Source organism: Lissotriton vulgaris, chromosome 3_1, assembly GCF_964263255.1.
Source record: "Lissotriton vulgaris chromosome 3_1, aLisVul1.2, whole genome shotgun sequence".
Taxonomy (NCBI): Eukaryota; Metazoa; Chordata; class Amphibia; order Caudata; family Salamandridae; genus Lissotriton; species Lissotriton vulgaris.
Genome location: NC_141689.1, coordinates 29,342,760 through 29,363,435, shown reverse-complemented (window position 1 = coordinate 29,363,435; position 20,676 = coordinate 29,342,760). Strand labels below are relative to the sequence as shown.

The window sequence follows — 20,676 nt, the reverse complement described above, 5'->3', positions numbered from 1 at the left end:
TCGGAAAATTGCATGCTTGACTCATAAAGCTTTACAATTCAACACCCCAAACTTGAGCTCTGTGGGGGCTCCTGGTCCTCTAAAGTACCTTAGTGATCAAGCCACCGAAATTCCATAAAAAGAAAACCAACAATCTAGCATCCTTCGGTAGTGCACCAACAATTTGGAACTCCTTACCACCTTAAAAAAGATTTAAAAATTCCACAACTTCCTTCAAAAATGAAGGCAAAGAGTTTCTGATGAAGATATGTCTGGGCTAGTTCCCAGTCACCTTAGGATGCACTTGTGCACTTGTTTAAATTGTTCTTTATAGATCTGTTATATTTATCATGATCTGTTATGTTTTGTTTCTTGTTCTGTTTGTATTATGGTTTCCACAGCTTGTACCTTCTTCACTGCCAAGATGTAAAGCACTATGTTACCCATATGTGGTCTTGTTTGCGTTCTACAAAACTCTTTAAAATAAAACAAAACATAAGTAAATATTTATTGAGTCCTTGACTGAACCTTTTATTGTATTTCTGGCCTTGTTACTAGTCGGAACTCCCTACTTATCACTACTAATCACACACTTTCCGACACTGTCCCACAGAGCAACTCAGCATGACCATGCTGCACCATGCCCCCTCCTGGTGGCACTCTACTTGCATCCTAAGTGCCCGCAGGGTCAAATAGACACTGTGGCTTGCACCAGTGACATAGGAATGAACCCGTAACTGGTTGAGCAATCTGTTGCTGACTCCCATGGGTGTACCCAGATGGCAACTTCATTGCACCTCAACAGGCCCTGCAGATCTCTGATGTGAGTCTGCTACACAAGTTCACAAATAATCAACTATATGCTGCAGTTCAGTCAATTCACAACTCTTTCCCAGCAACCCTATCTACATTTTAGGTTCAGGAGGCATGTCACAAGACTTCAGAAGACTATGCCAATATGTGTCCCAAGCGGCCAGCAGATGTGGATAGCAGACCTAGTGATTACACACAATCCTGGGTGCTCTCCCCTAATTACAGACTGCAGTTAGAGCATGTAAAATATTTACATAGTTTGTACTGCACCCCGTAAAAGATGCACAGAATTGGCCTGATTGAGAATGCACACTGTGATCACTGTGTGGTGCCCTGCATTTAATTTTTACAGCTGGCATGGGACTGTCCTGGAGTGCAGAACTTCTGGGTCAATGAATGTGATGCACTTGAGGTAATCACTGCTGACACACCTTACCATTTACAGCACATAGAGCTATTGGGGTACGTGGAGTAGGTCCTCACATATGTACACACATTGATAGCAATCCACCTTTTTCTGGTAAAGAGCCAAGTGGCGATGTGTTGGGTTCAGCATCCTATGCCGCAGATGGTTAGGGTTTTGGAATGCACCTACTGTCAAGAACAGTTAACTGCCAACTGGGAGTTAATACTGGTGAAATCCCAAACCAAAGATATATGGTCCCCCATTGAGTCATTTTCAGGGCCCAGGCTGAGGAAGAAGACGTTTGCAAATGTTACAGGTATACAGGTTTGATTGCAATCCGATGTGACTATCACAAACATCTGAGCGTGCACCATAGAACTTTCTTTGTAGAGTCTTGAAATTGTGTTCCCTAGCTGGGTTGGCCAATTAAAATGGGTGCTTTGCATTGGTGTGCCGTAAGGTCTCAGATGAAGTCTACGTAGAGCTGCGTTGACAACTGTGGTGCCTGTAAAAAGCCACCAGTTTGGCGAAGAAATAAAAACAATATGCATACTCTACCAAGGGGTTTAAGCGCACAGAATCCCAGTCTGTTTCCTTTTAGTATTACCTCTGATGAATGGTAAGCCGTTAATATTGAACTGTCTTCTCCTGGACTGATTTACTAAATATCATTAATCCTAAATTTAGACAGGTGGGCTATACCTTGTAAAATATCATACATCCCAGAAACAGACATAAATGAAAATCACAGATAATAAATGTTTAACAGACATTGTAAAGTGGATACATGTACAGGAAAGGATTGTACTTTGCAAATGTGGAAGTCAGGGACTGACAACAAAATGTTAAAAAGGTAATTTATTTCTTGGTACATAATTACTTGGCAACACTTGTAACTTACTTTTGTTGATAACTTTTAGTTACACTATGAGACCTTGTGCTGAGCCCTTTAACATGTTTGGGTTAAGAGTAAATGATCCCTTTTAAAACAATAATATTTTCAAATTGAAAAGATAGAAACGCAGTCTTCCAAATGCATCTTTTGTTGATATCTGGTCTGAACAGAATGATGTAACACTTGGGAATGAATATACAGCCCAGCAGTCCAGCACTGGAAGCCAAGATGGCAAAGATCTCCACGGCCACCATGTATCTACCCTTAGTGCTAAGGTAGGCTGGAAGGAAGGACACCCAGACGCTGCAGAACACCAGCATGCTGAAAGTGATGAGCTTGGCCTCATTGAATCTATCAGGAAGGTTCCTGGCGAGGAAGGCCACAATAAAGCTGGCAAAGGCCAGCAGACCCATGTAAGAAAGCATCCCATAGAAACCAGTGATAGAACCGTTGTCACACTGTAGGATCACCTTTCCAATTTCAGACTGAGTGTCAGTGGCTGGATGAGGAGGATAAGTGAGCAGCCTAATGAGACAAATTACTCCTGCCCCCAGTGTGCACACGAGGACCAGTGATGCAGACACCTGAGATCCCAGCCATCTGCTTAACCTGCTACCTGGCTTGATGGCATTGAAGGCAATCACCACAGTGATGGTTTTCACCAATACACAAGATACAGAAACAGTGAAAATAATGCCAAATGCAGCTTGTTGGATCAAACATGTCAATCGGACAGGGCGTCCAATGAATAGAAGAGAGGTGAGGAAGGCCAGCAGAAGAGAAACAAGGAGAGTGTAGCTGAGATCCTTGTTATTGGCCTTTACTATTGGAGTATCCCGATATCTGAGAAAGATTCCCAACACACAAGCTGTGGACATGGATAGTACAACAGATACAGATGCCAACACTGCTCCGAGAAAATCACCGTAAGAGAGGTAAACAATGGCTTTCTGGATACAACCATCCTTTCTATCAGTGGGCCATTGGCCCTCTTGGCATTTTACACAATTTTCCATGTCTGAAATGTAAAACATAAGAAGACAATTAAGTTAAAGAAATAAATATTCCATATAGTTTATCCACATAACACAGCACACATAAAACTGAAGTTTACATTTGATAAAAAATGCTCTAAAAGTTTTCCCCTGAAACAGCTATAGACTCTCTTGAACTGTAAAGCACATTCGGTCATTTAGTGTACAAAGAAACTACTAAAATAAATATTCAGTAAAGAACTTGGGACCAGATGTATGAAGCATTGTTTAGGTAGCACTCTGCCCAATTCATAGAATCAGGTTGTTTGGACCATAAAATGCGTTTCTTATGTACAAACACCAAACTGCGATTCTACAGAATCATATTTTTGGTTTGCAATCCAGTATTTAGAAGGAGCTAATAATGATATTGACTCTCAATGGTTGGAATTAATGTCTTGCAACCGACTTCCTGTCAGAATACATTTATATTTTACCACCTCCTTGACGGAGGTGGTATCCCATTCACAAACATGGACCACTGCTTACTTTTAAAAAGTGAAGGTTAAAAATGTAATTGTTTTCTTTTGAAACTAATCTCATTTACCTTAACGGAAAACATTCAAATTTTTTTAAAGTTTGTTTTATTTTGTTTATTAATCACAAACATGGTGATCGGCTGACCCCAGCAGGCCAAAATCTTAGTGATGGCTTTCATTTCTAACGGGTCGCAACTGCGCACTAAGGAGCCCATGCATCAAAATTCAGAAAAACAAGTACTTATTAGCGATAAATAAGGAATGGCAAATAAGGATTTGTTTTTCGGGATGCATCAACAGATTCGGTATTTATTAGTGATTTGGTAAAAATCTCTAAGAAACACCGAAAACATGATAGCGAGTCCTCAAAATAAAGAATAGCAATTACCGAATTAGCTATTACCGAATCCGGTATTAGCGATTTCGGTATTAGAAAATTCGTAAAAAACGGATTGCATTGGAAGCAGGCTGATGACATCACAACCAGGAAGTCATTCAGTGCCCTGAGGAGCTCAGAGGAAGAGGCAGAGCACAGTAGCTGAGCTGAGAGACTTCACCCTCACAACACAGCCACACCACAGCAATCCAGGATGGAGAGGAATGCATCCCAAACATCAGGCACGCCCAGAAAGAGGAATAGAAAGTTCTCAGATTGGGAACTGGAACATTTGATAGTGGGGGTGAGCAGCAAGCATGACAAGCTTTTTGTAAAGTTGTCACTCAAGATGCCCAAAGCTGAGAAGCGCGGGATCTGGCTGCGCATCAAGGAGAGGGTAAAATCGGTAGGAGTCACGCACCGCAGCATTGACGATCTTAACAAGAGCTGGTATGACCTCAGGAAAAGGGCAAAGGAGTGCATTGCGGAAAGGGTGAAGGAAGCAGCTGGCTGTCAGAGACTATAAGTGAACTCTTACCACGACTTGCACAGGAACAGATTGTTGCCTTTTTCCCGACTCCACCTCCAAAGTACTGAGAGTATGTTATGTAAAACCTGACTCACGAGAACCTCAAAGGGGGAAGGGGGAAATGGAGAAAATAACAAACAAAGAAGAGACTGCTCCAGAATGTTCTTGCTTGGCTTCCTAGGCCTCGTCTATTGTCTGACGAATCTCTTGGAATCCTAATGCATGGAAAGATAAGACATCAACACATTTCCTTTCTTAGCTACTTTATCTATTAATGGTTTCTTTCTAGATCTTACCACACATTGCAGAACTAGTGCTACTCTTCTGTCTTTTCCTGTTATCTTCGCTCTCTCTAGAACGTATCTGTAAACACAGTTTATATGTATGTTAACCTTGTTTTCTCTTCTTGAAATATCTATCTATTCTTTATTACTGCTCCTACTTTAACCTTCTATTATGAACTGAAGCATTGTCTTTTTTATTCATACATCTCCTAGTTATATATCTAATACTCCTTCTTTGTTTTGCAGGTTTCGCTGAAGGGGAAAACCTACTACCAGGTAAGTTCTGTCTTTTTCCTTATATTTATCTTGTCACCAGTTTAACAATTGTAGTTTACTATTTACTCCTAACTGTAGAAGTTCAATGCTAGTCCACTCAGTCACTTATCTGTATCTTCTTAATCTCTTCTTTTCAGGAAACTGTACACACTGACTCCAGCTGGCAATGCTCACAAACTCCAAAGGTGCTGAAGGCTAAATGCGACTCCGGTAATCCTCAACTCTGTGGCTGTAGATCTTGGGGAAAGAGATTGTAGGAAAGACGGAACGGGAAAAAAATGAGGGGAAAGGAAAGGGTCTAAAAATATACTGAACCTAGGTAGAGAAAAAAGCGACGCATGGGACTAGGAAAGGGACGGGGTGGGAATTGGTTGTAACACCCCTTTTTGTGCTCGTCTTTCTGAATTTCCCTTTGCGCTGATCTCGCAAGTCTTCACATAGTTCTCAATATCAGTGTTCATATGCGGCCACCAATAGTGTCTTTTAACTAATTCTTTGGTTTTATTTTCTCCTTTATGGCCTGCCAAGAGGCTATCATGACATTTATTTAGCACTTGATTCTGCAATTCCTTAGTTGGTATGTGCAAGGCTCCCTGGTGATAAGGTAGTTGATTCCGAACTTCTCTTCCTTCTTCTTCATTTACCCATTTCTGTATTTCTTCAAAACTCATGACTTGTGATATCTGTTCTCCAAAGGTAACTAATGAAGTGGCACCAATAATTCTTGAAGTTGGTATGATGTTTTGACTTTCTTCCAAACATTTCTTCTCCTCCGTGCCGATTTGGGACAGGGCATCCGCTTTTCCATTTTGCGCTCCAGGTCTGTAAGTGATCACAAAATCATAATCTGCAAAATACAGTGACCATCTCGACTGTCTCGGCGTTAAAGTTTTGGCATATTTGAAAAACTTGAGATTTCTATGATCTGTAAAGACTGTCATTTGATGCCTGGCTCCCATCAAATAGTGTTGCCACTCCTTGAAAGCATCCTTTATCGCTAGCAGTTCTTTCTCCGTAATTGTATAATTCTGTTCTGCAGACGTTAGTTTTCTGGACCTGTAAGCGATTGGGTGTAATTGGCCAGTTTCTCTGTGTAACTGAGATAGAACTCCACCTATAGCCTGATCGGAAGCATCTGTTTCCAAATAAAATGGCTGAGATAGATCAGCATGCAACAGCACTGGAGCCGAAGTAAAACTTCTCTTCAACAATTTAAATGCCTCTTCTACATCTTGGGTCCATTCAAATTTCACACCCTTCCGTAATAACTTAGTTAAGGGCAGGATCTTTTCAGAGAACTCTTCAATAAATCTCCTGTAAAAGTTTGCGAAACCAATAAAGCTCTGTACTTCTTTTATACTGGTGGGAGATTTCCAATCGACCATTGCTTGAATCTTACGTTCATCCATGTTCATGCCAGTTGGTGAAAGGACGAATCCCCAAAATTCTACCTCTGAGACACCAAAGGCACATTTCTCTAGTTTTACAAAGTTGATTTTCTCGTAGCCTCTGCAAAATTTCTCTTACTTGTTTCTCATGTTTCTGGGTATCATCTGAGTAGATTAGGATGTCGTCAATGTAAACATTTGCACATTGGTCTATAAATTCTCACAGTACGTTGTTGATAAAATGTTGGAAGGCTGATGGGGCGTTACACAAGCCATAAGGCATGACTTGGTATTCAAATAGCCCAAACCTTGTCCTGAAAGCTGTCTTCCACTCATCAGCCTCTTTCATTCTGATCAAATGATAGGCCCCTCGAAGATCCAACTTGTTATACATTTTTGCATTCTTTACCTGATCTAATAAAACCAAAATGAGGGGAAGAGGATAACGATTCTTCTTCGAAATCTTGTTTATTGCAAGATAGTCTATGCATGTTCTTAGATCACCCTCCTTCTTCGGCACAAAAAACAGGGGCGAAGAGACTGGCGATTTGGACGGTCGGATGAAGCCATTGGCCAAATACTTATCCAAATATTTCTTTAAATGTTGGTGTTCCTTTTCAGTCAGGGCGTAAACTCTACTACAGGGTCAATTCGCACCTGGCTCCAACTCGATTGCACAGTCATAGGCCTGATGTGGAGGTAATTGTTCAGCTTCCTTTTCGCTGAATATATCTTTGAAATCTTGATATTCTCGGGGTATTTCTTGCGAGTTGATAATGCACACTGATGCTCCCATCATACACAACGAATGAGCGGGATTAGTTTCATAGTCTTATTCTTTTCTTCCAAAACAATTCTCTTTACAATACTTCGATTCCATAGCTATTGTTCTGGTACTCCAATCGATGGTAGGGTTGTGTTCGGTTAACCATGGTAAACCTAATATGAGCTGGAATTGAGGTGCATCAATTAAATGAAATTGAATAACTTCCTCATGTCCGTCACTTGATGTCATCAACACTGGTTCGGTATGACTTACAATCGGTTCAGACAAAATGTTTGTGCCGTCTATAGCTCGCACCGGCTCGCTATTAAGTTTTTGAATGGCCTTCAAACCTACACTTGCTACAAACTCGAGATTACAGAAGTTTCCTGTGGCTCCGGAATCCACCATCACGGACATATCTGTAAGGGTTATTAGTCGAAATGTAATTACCATAGACAAAACCAAATGAGGGGAAGAGGACTGAAGAGTATTCGCCAACTGGTGTTCCTTTGGAGTTGATTCTTGATTCGCATCCACCGGTCCAACTCCTTCTACAGGTTGTGCTGCGAGTTTCCCTTCGGCTTCAGAAAGGTCATTAGTTTTTTCGGACAACCTCTCACAAAGTGTCCGTTTGAGCCACAGTACATACATACATTTCCAACTCTTCTTTTTTCCTTCTCTTCTTTGGTCAATGGACCCCTTATGGTTCCAATTTGCATCAGTTCTGAGTTTATTGATCCTTCAACTGCTCGATTATAATCTGACCTGACTCTATCACCTTTTCGTTCTCCTTGACGAAAGTCTATCTCTAACACCAGATCTACCAATGCTGATATCTCTGCAGGTCGATTTGGTATTTGCGCTAGGACATCCTTCAATTCATCTCGCAATCCACGATAAAAGACCGCTGCCCTCTTGCTCTCCGGCCAATCTATCTCCACGACCAGCTTACTCAATTGGGCTAAGTAGGCAACCAAGTCCCGATTGCCCTGTCGCAACTCCAGTAATTCATTGTCTACGGCCTGTGAAATTCACCTTCGGTCAAAGAATCTGAGAAATTCTTTCCTAAACTCATCGTAATTCTGTAGGATTGGATCATCTCTAGTGACTGAAGGCATCGACCATGCTGCTGCATCACCACTCAAATATGAAAGAGCGAACGCAACCCGCGACTGCGCATCTTGGAAAATGGAAGGGTGGCACATATAGTGGAGGGAACATTGTGAGAGGAAAATTTGTGCCTTTTGAGGGTCTCCACTAAATCGCTCAGGAGGGGCCAGTGGAATTACCGGGGACATGGAATGAATAACTTGCGTTGTTAACCTATTTGATCTCTTGGAGGAGGTCTCTAAAACCTCTCTACTAGCACCACTGAAAGGCTGTCCCATCCTTTGAGCTAATTCTGCTGTTTCTTTTCTTGATTTGACTACCTCTAGTTTAAGGTTTTTGGTTTTCCTCTCCTACTGCTATTAATTCCTTTTGTATTGCTTCCAAAACCGGACCTAAGTTCTGCATATTTATTCCTTCAACCATTCTGTTCGGGTGCAATAAATAAATGTGGGCACTTCACTCTGTCAGAGACTATACGTGAACTCTTACCACTACTTGCACAGGAACAGATTGTTGCCTTTTTCCCGACTCCACCTCCAAAGTACTGAGAGTCTGTTATGTAAAACCTGACTCACGAGAACCTCAAAGGGGGAAGGGGGAAATGGAGAAAATAACAAACAAAGAAGAGACTGCTCCAGAATGTTCTTGCTTGGCTTCCTAGGTCTCGTCTATTGTCTGACGAATCTCTTGGAATCCTAATGCATGGAAAGATAAGACATCAACACATTTCCTTTCCTAGCTACTTTTTCTATTAATGATTTCTTTCTAGATCTTACCACACATTCCAGAACTAGTGCTCCTCTTCTGTCTTTTCCTGTTAACTTCGCTCTCTCTAGAACTTATCTGTAAAAACAGTTTATATGTATGTTAACCTTGTTTTCTCTTCTTGAAATATCTATCTATTCTTTATTACTGCTCCTACTTTGACATTCTATTGAGAACTGAAGCTTGGTCTTTTTTATTCATACATCTCCTAGTAAGTATATCTAATACTCCTTCTTTGTCTTGCAGGTTTCGCTGAAGGGGGAAACCTACTACCATGTAAGTTCTGTCTTTTTCCTTATATTTATCTTGTCACCAGTTTAACAATTGTAGTTTACTATTTACTCCTAACTGTAGAAGTTCAATGCTAGTCCACTCAGTCACTTATCTGTATCTTCTTAATCTCTTCTTTTCAGGAAACTGTACACACTGACTCCAGCTGGCAATGCTCACGAACTCCAAAGGTGCTGAAGGCTAAATGCGACTCCAGTAATCCGCAACTCTGTGGCTGTAGATTTTGGGGAACGAGATTGTAGGAAAGAAGAAACGGGAAAAAATGAGGGGAAAGGAAAGGGTCTAAAAATATACTGAACCTAGGTAGAGAAAAACGCGACGAATGGGACTAGGAAAGGGACGCAGAAAAAAGGGGAAATTACACTACGAACTTAGAAAGGAGTAGATTCAAAACGCTACTGTCTCCTCAGGAACTCTGGTGAAGTGCGCACTTTGATTAGCGCTCGTGCTTCACCAGCTGTCAGAATTCGCCAACAGACAAAAAATAGACTGCCGACTCATCTTCCAAGTCGGTGGCCATCTTGGAATTCCAATCGCGAGTTAAGATACTCAAGCGGCGACTCCAAGGTGAACCCACAGTCCCAAATGTACACACAGAGTGTTTTCTTCTGGTCGGAATTCGGGGAAGCCTGACACTGGCACAGGAGGGGGCCATCCAGAGTACCTGCCAACACAGCCCTGGAGGACCTCATTGAGGGCACCATTGAGCCAGAGGCAGTCGTGGGAGTCACCCAAATGAACACTTCCGGCGCAGCGACCACAGAACAAGGTAAGATGCATGCCTGTGCTGGTAGGCTGCCTATTGTATACCCATGCCCATCCCCCCAGGCAAATCACAGTGTTCAGGAAGAAGTCCCTAACACATATACCCGCACAGAAGCACAGAAGTGTTGCATCATGGGATATATAGTCATGTCAACCAAGTGTGCATATATGATCACCAATGCGCAAGAAATGAGACTAGCAGCACAGGTCAAACAGTCTGTCTAAATATGTAATTTAATTTGTTCAAAGTATACAAAATGACAAACAGATAAAATTAAAAAATAAAATACAAATGCACTGTTTCACACACAGATGTATCTCAGTTGGACTCTGATGACAGCAAACGCCTCATCATTTCCGAAACACCAGTAGAGACCGATGGAGAGACTCTGCAGGGACATCAATCCATACCAGCCCCAGCACCAACACCACCACCGACATCAACACCCTCACCACCACTACTGACAACACCACCAAGATACAGGGCACATGTCCCCACCCTGCAGGTAATGGAGACTGAGCAGAGCCCAGCACCCACAAGTGTTCCCCACACATCACGTGCCACTCCACCAGCTCCAACACCAGCATGTGGCTGAGTCAGACAACGGCGCAGGCCCATGGGCAGACTTGCTGAGGGATCTGAACAGCCTACACACGTCAACAGAGTGGTAGAGTCCCAGATGCTGTGTGTTCAGCACCTGCAGGGGAGACATATGGGAACAATGAACCTGAACATCTCCAAATTGGCAAAAAACATGTGCAAGATGACAGACGCTGTGCGTCAACTGACCACAGTAGTAGCAGAGGGGAATCGTGGCATCACTCAGAGCCTACAGAAGCTCACCTGTGCCATCCTAGCATGACAACACAGCGAGCGCAGGAGGCATCGTCAGAACTTGCTCTGTTCTATTGCATCAACTAGGGCCATCACCAAGCTCTGCAACAGCACTGCTGTATTGTCACGCAGATCAGTGTCACTGCAGATAGACCTGGGTCATTACTGCGGTGATGCAGCGAAGGCCTTAGGCCAGGTGACCATTGCAGTTGAACATCTGCAGTATGGCACATTTAGAGCCAGCAACTTGGGAGGGGAGGAGGGAAAGGAGGCAGCATCAAGCATGAGCAGCGTCTCTTAGATACCCTAATGTCCAAAAAATGGATATCAAGCAAAAAAGTAGAACATTGTGCACCATGGTATTCCCCCAAACTTAGGGAAATGAAACAAGTGTGCAAGCACTTGGAGAGAAATTGGAGAAGGGGTTTCTCCACAACAGAAAAAAATAAATATAGAGCTACCTTGAGAGCCTATGAGACAAAAATCAGAACTGCTCAATTGAACTACAATAGAAAGAAAATTGACGGTGCCTCGATGCCTTTTTCTTCTGCTTCACCCTGAAAACTGACACACAAACTCCCTTCAATCAACAAAAATAAGCGTCACATAGAGACGTCTCCAACTCTCACACAGTGATTCTGAAGGGTCAGAGGGCAGCTGTCTCTCTCTGACTTCACCCATGGTGTGTGCCTGATAGTTAGAGCCTCGAGGCGCTAGAAGTATCACCCTTCCCCTCGACCCTGGGTCAGAGTGCAGCTGTCTCTCTCTGGCTTTACCCAAGCTGAGACTCTGATGATTAGAGCTTTGAGGCGCTAGAAGTATAACCCCTCCCCTGGATTCTGGGTCAGAGTGCAGCTGTCTGTCTCTGACTTCACCCCAGCTGCACCTCTGATGAATAGAGCCTCGAGGCACCAGAGGTACCCCCTCCCCTCGACCCTGGGTCAGAGTGCAGCTGTCTCTCTCTGGCTTTCACCAAGCGGCACATCTGGTGATTAGAGTCTCTTACTTCACATTGTCACCTCATAAAGTCTCCATCTCTTCCACCATGAGGTTTGACTTTGCCTTCTCGGCACATTGCATAACTGCGGATACCTGGTGTTCGATTACTGCCCAGATCAAGGCCCTGTCATCTCCTCAAAGTATTTATGTAGTTTCTTAATGTATTGATACTTAGATTAATGTCTTCCCTTTACATAGCACATAAAGGAGAAATGCTCCCTGCACTGATGGTCACTCGACCTTTGCTCAGGTCTCACTGCAGCTTCCAATGGTGAAGGAAACACAATTAAACACTCAGCAAGATCGAGGCTGTGCATCGATCAAGGATACGCTCTCTTTATCTTCCCCTACTGTGCACCTTTGTCTGTCCTCACACTTGCCCTCGACCTCCGCCTCTTCTCACCCACCACTGACCTCTGCCCCCTCTCCCCTCATCCGCTCACCCACCACTGACCTCTGCCCCCTCTCCTCTCATCCGCTCACCCACCACTGACCTCTGCCCCCTCTCCCCTCATCCGCTCACCCACCACTGACCTCTGCCCCCTCTCCCCTCATCCGCTCACCCACCACTGACCTCTGCCCCCTCTTCCCTCATCCGCTCACCCACTCACTGACCTCTGCCCCCCTCTCCTCATCCGCTCACCCCACCATGACCTCTGCCCCCTCTCCCCTCATCCGCTCACCCACCACTAACCTCTGCCCCCTCTCCCCTCATCCGCTCAACCACCACTGACCTCTGCCCCCCTCCCCTCATCTGCTCACCCACCACTGACCCCTGCCCCCTCTCCCCTCATCCGCTCACCCACCACTGACCTCTGCCCCCTCTCCCCTCATCCGCTCACCCACTCACTGACCGTTGCCCCCTCTCCCCTCATCCGCTCACCCACCACTGACCTCTGCCCCCTCTCCCCTCATCCGCTCACCCACCACTGACCTCTGCCCCCTCTCCCCTCATCCGCTCACCCACTCACTGACCTCTGCCCCCTCTCCCCTCATCCGCTCACCCCACCACTGACCTCTGCCCCCTCTCCCCTCATCCGCTCACCCACCACTAACCTCTGCCCCCTCTCCCCTCATCCGCTCAACCACCACTGACCTCTGCCCCCTCTCCCCTCATCCGCTCACCCACCACTGACCCCTGCCCCCCTCCCCTCATCCCCTCACCCACCACTGACCTCTGCCCCCTCTCCCCTCATCCGCTCACCCACTCACTGACCTTTGCTGGGTCACCCTCACCTCATGGACATTTATTGATTCTGATCGATTTGTGGAGCTGACATTTCTTTTCCATCAACTCTCTTAATCCCTCACATGACCATGTGCCGAGGGTCACACGTCCACGTGCACTTCTGCCCGAAAAGGTAAACTCTGCCAGTATGCCCACCACCTCTGATCTATAGTGAGCTGCAGGAACAAGAGCAGCAGAGAAAAAAGTGAGAACTGAAACAAATAAATCCCCGGGCATATATATGTCAGGTGGACCCTCATGGACCCGCTGTTCAGACCTGTACCCAGGGTACCTGAATATAAGCTGGCACTGGTGGAAGACCCCTGCTGCGGTGTGCGGCCCCCTCCTTCTACCTCTGAAACCTCCATCTAACTTTAGTACCTACTAAAGAGACATTAAGCCCTTTTAAAAAGCAGTTACTTTTAAGCAAGCAGCAAAATATCATTTATGTCAAGGTTTAATTTTGTTTTCCCTTAAGCATCTCCTTGCTATTGACACTTGTTTAAAACATTCTACATTTCCTTCCAATTGTCTCCCTGCTCTGTCCCAAGCAGTCAACTCGATGCTGCTAAGCAGAGTTCTTCTTATCACTAATACAAGCCCAAGTAAACAAGCACAAGTAAAGCACACAGGCTGAGCTCTGCTGACATACCTGGAGTCAGGCTTCACAGCATCAGCACTTCTGCTCTTGAACACATCTTCCTTCCTGCAGCAGAAACAACACATAAGAGTCTGTGAAATGGGGCAGCAGGAAAGACTGCACATGGTAAAGGTCATGCCCTCTTCTTAAAGACGAGACCAGCTCCATGTGATGAAATATTGCATCAGGATTACAGACCTCTACTTCAACCTATAGAAAGACTGCAGGTCAGAGCACTTGATGGAATAAGAGCACAGTCGATTATTCCATTTTAATATTCCATTCTGAAGGGGATACTGATAAAAACAGGTTTGTATCTTGAGGTTTACAACTCTGAGGTTTGCAAAGTAGAGCACAAGGGTAAAAAAGAAATTGTCGAATTGTACAACCATCATCACCAATTTATGGAAGGTCTCTGGGCCTGATACGTGAAGGGCAACTTACACTTTAGTGTAAGATTACGATTGTTTTCTATTCACAAAGATATGTTACGAGTAGTATCTTTCCTAGTGCCAAGTCTCTGCAATAAAATGATCAGACTGTCCTGTGCTGTCCTGTGCAGAGACTCAGCTGTAGTAAAGTTACTACTCGTAACATATCTTTGTGAATAGCAAACAATCAAAAACTGACACTAAAGTTTAAGTTACCCTTTGTGAATCAGGTCCTGTGTTTGAAGACATTAAAGAACTGACAGACAGGACTCTTGCAATTCTACCTGCAGCTCTGGTATTTGTGCTAAACTTACCCAGCCTTCCAGGACAGATCAACAGAGCTATTTACAAAAAGAATGGATAATGCAATAATACATGGAAAAAGGAATCATTCAGATTGATTTTAAGATGGAAGATTACATCAACACACATAAGGCTTACAAAGGATCGACCACAGGGTTCAAAATAGATATTGTAGAAAGAAGAATATAAAAAATATCTGCATTATGCTCCTGATGTAGAGGAGGGACGGATCTGTCCGTCAGGCTGACTGATCTGTCCACCATACTTGGGCGTCCGCAGAAATGTTTCCGGGGGGGGGGGGGCAAAAATTTAACTGCTGCAGCCTCTGGAGTTCAAAGAGAAGTGCGAGAGGCCCCAAGTGAGCGAACGTTTAAAGTCATGGGGCTTCTCGCAGGGGAACAGCACAGCCTGCTGTAGTTGTGAAAATTAGGGATAAAAGGAATGTTGATGGCCTACCTGCTCGGAACACATGGGGTCCACTACAGCAATGTGTGCTGCCTAAGCGATAATATCACATTGTCACTGGGCCAGCACCGGATAGACCGGCGATCCGGGGGGGCAAGCGCACCCCCTTGTGGAAAATGACTAAATTAGGTATACATAAGCGGCGTTCATTTATGTTCACCACAGCCACTGTTGAGAGTAAAGTGAAAATCGTGAAACAGTGGCCACGGCATCTTGTCCCTTTTTAGGCCCCTTTGTGCGCGTAAGTGGCAGCCATTTTGAAAGCCATGGCCCCTCTGCCCATTGCCAGTAGCCAGCGCGTCTCTCTCTCTCTCTCTCTCTCTCTCCTAACCTCGCAAGCATCCCCCCCGCGAGCTGACAACCCCCGCTCTCACATGCTTGGGCCATAAACCCCCTTTCCTCTGTGCCCGATTGTCCTGCTTGTTCCCAGGCCACCACCTGGCCCTGCGGATGCTGTTTATTGCCCCCATACTGTAGGAAGGTCCCCCATCAAAGGATCCAACTGATCAAAGCCCCCACCCCATGAGATCCGATCAACCACACGCAATCCGGGAATCGGCGGAATGCCCAGCTGCGTGACAATCATCACCTGTTGTGACCGGGGTGGGGACTTCTACTGTAAATGTGTGTGGGAACGGGCTTGAAGCGGGGATTCCGAGGATGTCTTTCCGTACATCAAAGTATTGACAAGAATGTGTTTCATGTAATAAAGCTATAAACTTGTGTATAAGAGGCCAGGCCGCAAGGATGCATTTAGAGCACCTCGAGAAGATACCCGTTGTCTGATTTGACGTGTTCTGCTCCGTCGGAATAAACTCCTGTTTCCTGCCTTCCAGTCTCCAGCGCCTGCCTCTTTGTTTGGTAATATTGAATGGTAGTAGAGGCGGCTAACGCCGGGCAAATACTGACGGGTTCTTGGTCGAAATCGGCCCTACCTTTCCACAATTGGCGCCCAACATGGGACCCATCAGCGACACGTGGATCCAGTGGGAGATGTCCTGACTAAGCCTGGGTGTAGTTCGTGTAGCCGCACTCCGCGGAGCTACGCGAAGATGCACTTGCACTCCGCGAACTACGTATAGCTCCGTGAGCATGCGCAGTTTCTTGCTTGACCCGTTCGCGAGCCATTTTTCATCTTCGGGAGCGCCGTGGAACTCTGGAACCTGCTCGACACCACATCTCCAGACGTCGCCTTCCTCACGGAAACATGGAGGAACGCTTCCTCAGCGCCGTCGCCATCCCGGACGGATACAAGATCACCCGGAGAGACCGCGTCAACGAGACAGGAGGAGGCATCGCCATCGTCCACAAGAACACCATCCGCATCACGACCAACTCAGACGACACCCTCACAGCCGCTTAACATCTTCACTTCCAGATACACACCGACCCCAAGACCACACTCAGAGGCACCCGCATGTCCTCGCCTCCGCTGACTACATCCTCCTAGGGGACCTCAACTTCCACCTGGAGAACAACAACACCACCACCACCCTGCTGGACAACCTCGCCAACCTCGGACTCATGCAACTGGTGAACACCCCCACCCACTACACCGGACACACGCTTGACCCAGTCTTCTCCTCCAGCAAGTACATCTCCTACAGCCACTCCACCGGACTCCACTGGACAGACCACAGCAGCGTCCACTTCAGCTTCAGAAAGATCACAACTCACCACCACCCGCAACAGGTTCCCCGCGGGAACTGGAACAAGATCACCACCGACCAGCTCACCACTTCACTGAGCTACAACCCTCCCGCCAGCTCAACGGACCCCAACCAAGCAGCCAACAACCTCACACAGTGGATCACCAATTGCGCTCGCCCAACCAGCCTCGACCACTCGCAGTCCGGCTTCCGCGCCAACCACAGCACCGAGACCGCCCTCATCGCAGCCACTGACGACATCAGAGCCCTGCTCGACAACTGGGAAACAGCGGCCCTCATCCTCCTGGACCTCTCTGCAGCATTCGATACGGTCTGCCACCGCACACTAGTGCAGTGCCTCAGCAACATCGGAATCCAAGAGAAGGCACTGGAGTGGATCATCACGTTCCTCACCGGAAGAACCCAGAGAGTCTGCCTCCCCCCGTACAGATCCAAGGCCACCGAAGTCATATGCGGCATACCACAACGATCATCACTCAGCCCCACCCTCTTCAACGTCTACATGAGCCATCTCGCAGTCATCGTACGCCAACACAACCTCAACATCATCTCCTACGCCGACGACACCCAGCTGATCCTCTCCCTCACCAACGACCCAGGAACCGCCAGAACCAACCTACACAAAGGGATGAAAGACGTAGTCCAGTGGATGAGGAACAGCCGCCTGAAACTGAACTCAGACAAGACGGAAGTCTTCATCCTTGGATCATCACCCTCCTCCCGGGACGACTCCTGGTGACCCCCTACCCTGGGCAGCGCACCCAAACCAATGGACCACGCACGCAACCTGGGCTTCATCCTGGACTCCTCCCTCTCGATGACCAGACAAGTCAATGCCGTCTCATCATCCTGCTTCAACATCCTACGCATGCTCCGAAAGATCTTCCGATGGCTCGCCACCGAAACCAGGAAGACGGTCACACAGGCACTCGTCACCAGCCGACTGGACTACGGAAACACCCTCTATACGGGAACCACAGCCAAACTCCAGAAAAGACTCTAACACATCCAGAACGCCTCCGCACGACTTATCTTGGACATCCCCCGACACAGCCACATCTCCGGACACCTGAGAGACCTTCACTGGCTCCCCGTCAGCAAGAGAATCACGTTCCAACTCCTCACCCACGCACACAAGGCCCTCCATGACCTGGGCCCCAGGTACCTCAACAACCGCCTGACCTTCTACACTCCCACCCGCCAGCTACGATCGACCAGCCACGCCCTCGCCACCGTGCCACGCATCCGAAGATCCACCATGGGAGGAAGATCCTTCTCCTACCTGGCAGCCAAGACTTGGAACTCCCTCCCCATCCACCTCCGCCTGGCCCAAGACCACCTCTGCTTCAGGAAGCAACTCAAGACATGGCTGTTCGAGCAGTAGCGGACCCCCCTCCCCCAAGCGCCTTGAGACCCTCTGGGTGAGTAGCGCGCTATACAAATATCCTGATTGATTGATTGATTGATTGATTGCCTGCATGCTCGGGATGTGTAGCGCGCTAAGTTACCCATGAGGTTTGTCCCGCCCGCTCGCGTCCTCTTATTTCCGGTCCCTACTAACGTGTTCGCGAGTTATTCTGTGCCAGATTGCAGTTTCTGCGTGTTCGGCAACTCGATCTTACCGACAAGCATCCTCGCGCACGCGAAAATGCTATTGAGCGCGCGAGAACTACGCTACGCAGCAGTTTGCGGAGTATTCGACAACTTCGCGTTCTCCGCGGAGCACGGAGTTGCCGAAACTCCGCAAACTCCGCGAACGGAGCGTAGTTCTTCGCCCAGGGCTAGTCCTGACGACAGAGTGAACGATTGCAACGATCGGGAAAGCTCCTGTCCGATAGACCCTCGTCTGACAGCCGATCATCCGAACTTCCCTGGTTCCGAACATACCTCTCTCGAGTGATCTACGGTCCTGACTGGGAACCATCAGGAAGTGCCGCGACAGAAGATAGAGGACGATCGGGCGCTGGATTCGGAAGACAAGGAACTGTCCATGCGGTCCGGTTAAGGTTGTGTAACACGACGAATTGCGAAATGATTGTTTGATTGTTTGGAAAATACTAGTATTACTCTTTGAATTGTTGGTTCCTTTTGGAGATTCTCTGTCTGCAAACGGGGAAGAATAAAAGTATTCTATCCTCCTTTGCAGATAGTGAAGGGTAGGTAAAGCAGACTTTTGTCTCCCGTTGTAACCCGTCGTGCCTATCTCTTTCTCGCCATTGATTGTTTGATTGTCCGAACATTGATTGTTCGATATTGGTTCTTTGGAGGTATTCTCTGCTTACAAATAACGTGGAATAGAGATATTCTGTCTAGTCTTTGCAAGCAGTGAAAAGATAGGTAGTGCAGACTTTTGTCTCCCATTGTAACCCGTCATGCCCATCTTCTCCCCACTGATTGGTAATTGGTTCTACCCGGACCGTTTATTAGAGATAGATCATCCGGCTCCACCGGAGGGCACCCCTAATAAAAAGGACATGTATATAAAATACGGATTAGCCGCTGTATCTTTCTAGCAAACTATGGCATAAAAATCACTAGGAAAAACAAAAGGAATTGAGCAAAATCAGTAGGCCACTGATGGGATCTTTTTGACCCCGCTAAAATAGAAACACTAGGAACAGCCCTTCACGAGAAATATGAAACTAGTGGGAGGAGCCGAGCTCGACACCGTGATGGCCGCAAGGTAGCTCGGCTCTGCCGCCCTCGCTGCCCAAACGTGTCTATCCTGCCGCCCACCCTGCCCAATAACGACAACCTTATACAGATAAAAAGTCTGCTGATACCTACCATCCGTCCCGGGGGCTCCAGAGTGCAGCAGATCCGCAGCTACTTCCCTCCGGGAAATGAGGCCTCCGGCGCATGGAGACCGGGGCCTTGCCTGCAGCCATCAGCCGGCGAGGCGGCATCGGTGGCGGCCTGGGGTGGAGGATGGAGGCCGACCAAAAGGGACCATTGTGCGAATAAGCCGGAGGCAACACAACGCACCGAGGCCCGTCCCCGGATCGTCCAGAGGTGGTGTCCAGCAAGTTGTGTGCGGGGGATGCCTTGCTGATGGCTCCCCCCTTTGTTGCCTGGTCCGGCCATTTTGTATACCTGCGCCAGGAGGTGGCGTGAGGCGACGCGGACGGCCCCCCCCAGGTGGAGGTTCCTCTCCTGCACCAAGATTGCCATTCGCGTTCCACTTGCGGAGCCCCGCGGCTGGCTGACCGGGGGGCCCGCTCCGGTGGCCGTGGTGAAGGGCAGCTGCTGTGGGACTCTCAAGATGGCGGCCGGCTCCCCGTATTTGGGCCTGGTCCACTAGGATGGCTCTGGGCTAACATGGAACTCCGATGCTTGCCTGCTCGGGCATGAGCTCCACTCTTGAAGACGTTCTCTCAGCTTTAAAGATTCTACGGAAGTCGTTGGCCCTCGACTCCCGGGGGCTTCCGGTGCGAGCGACCACCATTGTTGCTCGATCATCCCCCATTGATGTGCCTCTGCCCCGGGTGACCGCCGCCTTACTCCCATCTGGTGCTGTGAGGGAGGCTGATTCAGTGCATCGGTGGAGGGATACGCCTGCTGTCCCGCTCTCCGGAGTGGCCGCGACGTTGCCGCGAGATGGTGGTGCTCTCATGCTGACGCTAGCTTTTGTCCGAATTACCAAGAGACACTGTAGACTACCAACTCGATCAGTTCCGGTGGGACCTCAGCGCGACCCGGTAGTGAAGATTTTGCCTTCCCCACCTTTGAGTCACGGTTCATGCCGCCTGTCCTTTCTGTTGGCGTTAACGGAATTTTTTTGAACTGCCGAAAGGGGTTCTGGTCCGGCCACTAGTTATTGGAGGCATTTGGACAATACTCTGGACCTGCCCGGCCTCACCCAAAATGGCGCCAGTATAGGCGGGACTTGCAACTCCTTATGGCGTTCTAGTTACTTAGCCTTTATGTTATGGGATATGTATGCGGTCTT

The 20,676-nt window shown here is 47.2% G+C and overlaps 1 protein-coding gene across 1 annotated transcript; it reads right to left on the bottom strand.

The window, feature by feature from the left end:
• Positions 1 to 2,161: 2,161 nt before the first annotated feature.
• Positions 2,162 to 3,109, bottom strand: LOC147725859 (vomeronasal type-2 receptor 26-like). Its single transcript, XM_086963378.1, has one exon. It carries the CDS (start codon positions 3,107 to 3,109, stop codon positions 2,162 to 2,164), a length of 948 nt encoding a protein of 315 aa, XP_086819504.1.
• Between the last annotated feature and the right edge of the window lie 17,567 nt (positions 3,110 to 20,676).

Bases quoted from the DNA above. Each gene is read 5' to 3' on its own strand.
- LOC147725859 (XM_086963378.1), bottom strand. From the start codon at position 3,109: ATGGAAAATTGTGTAAAATGCCAAGAGGGCCAATGGCCCACTGATAGA.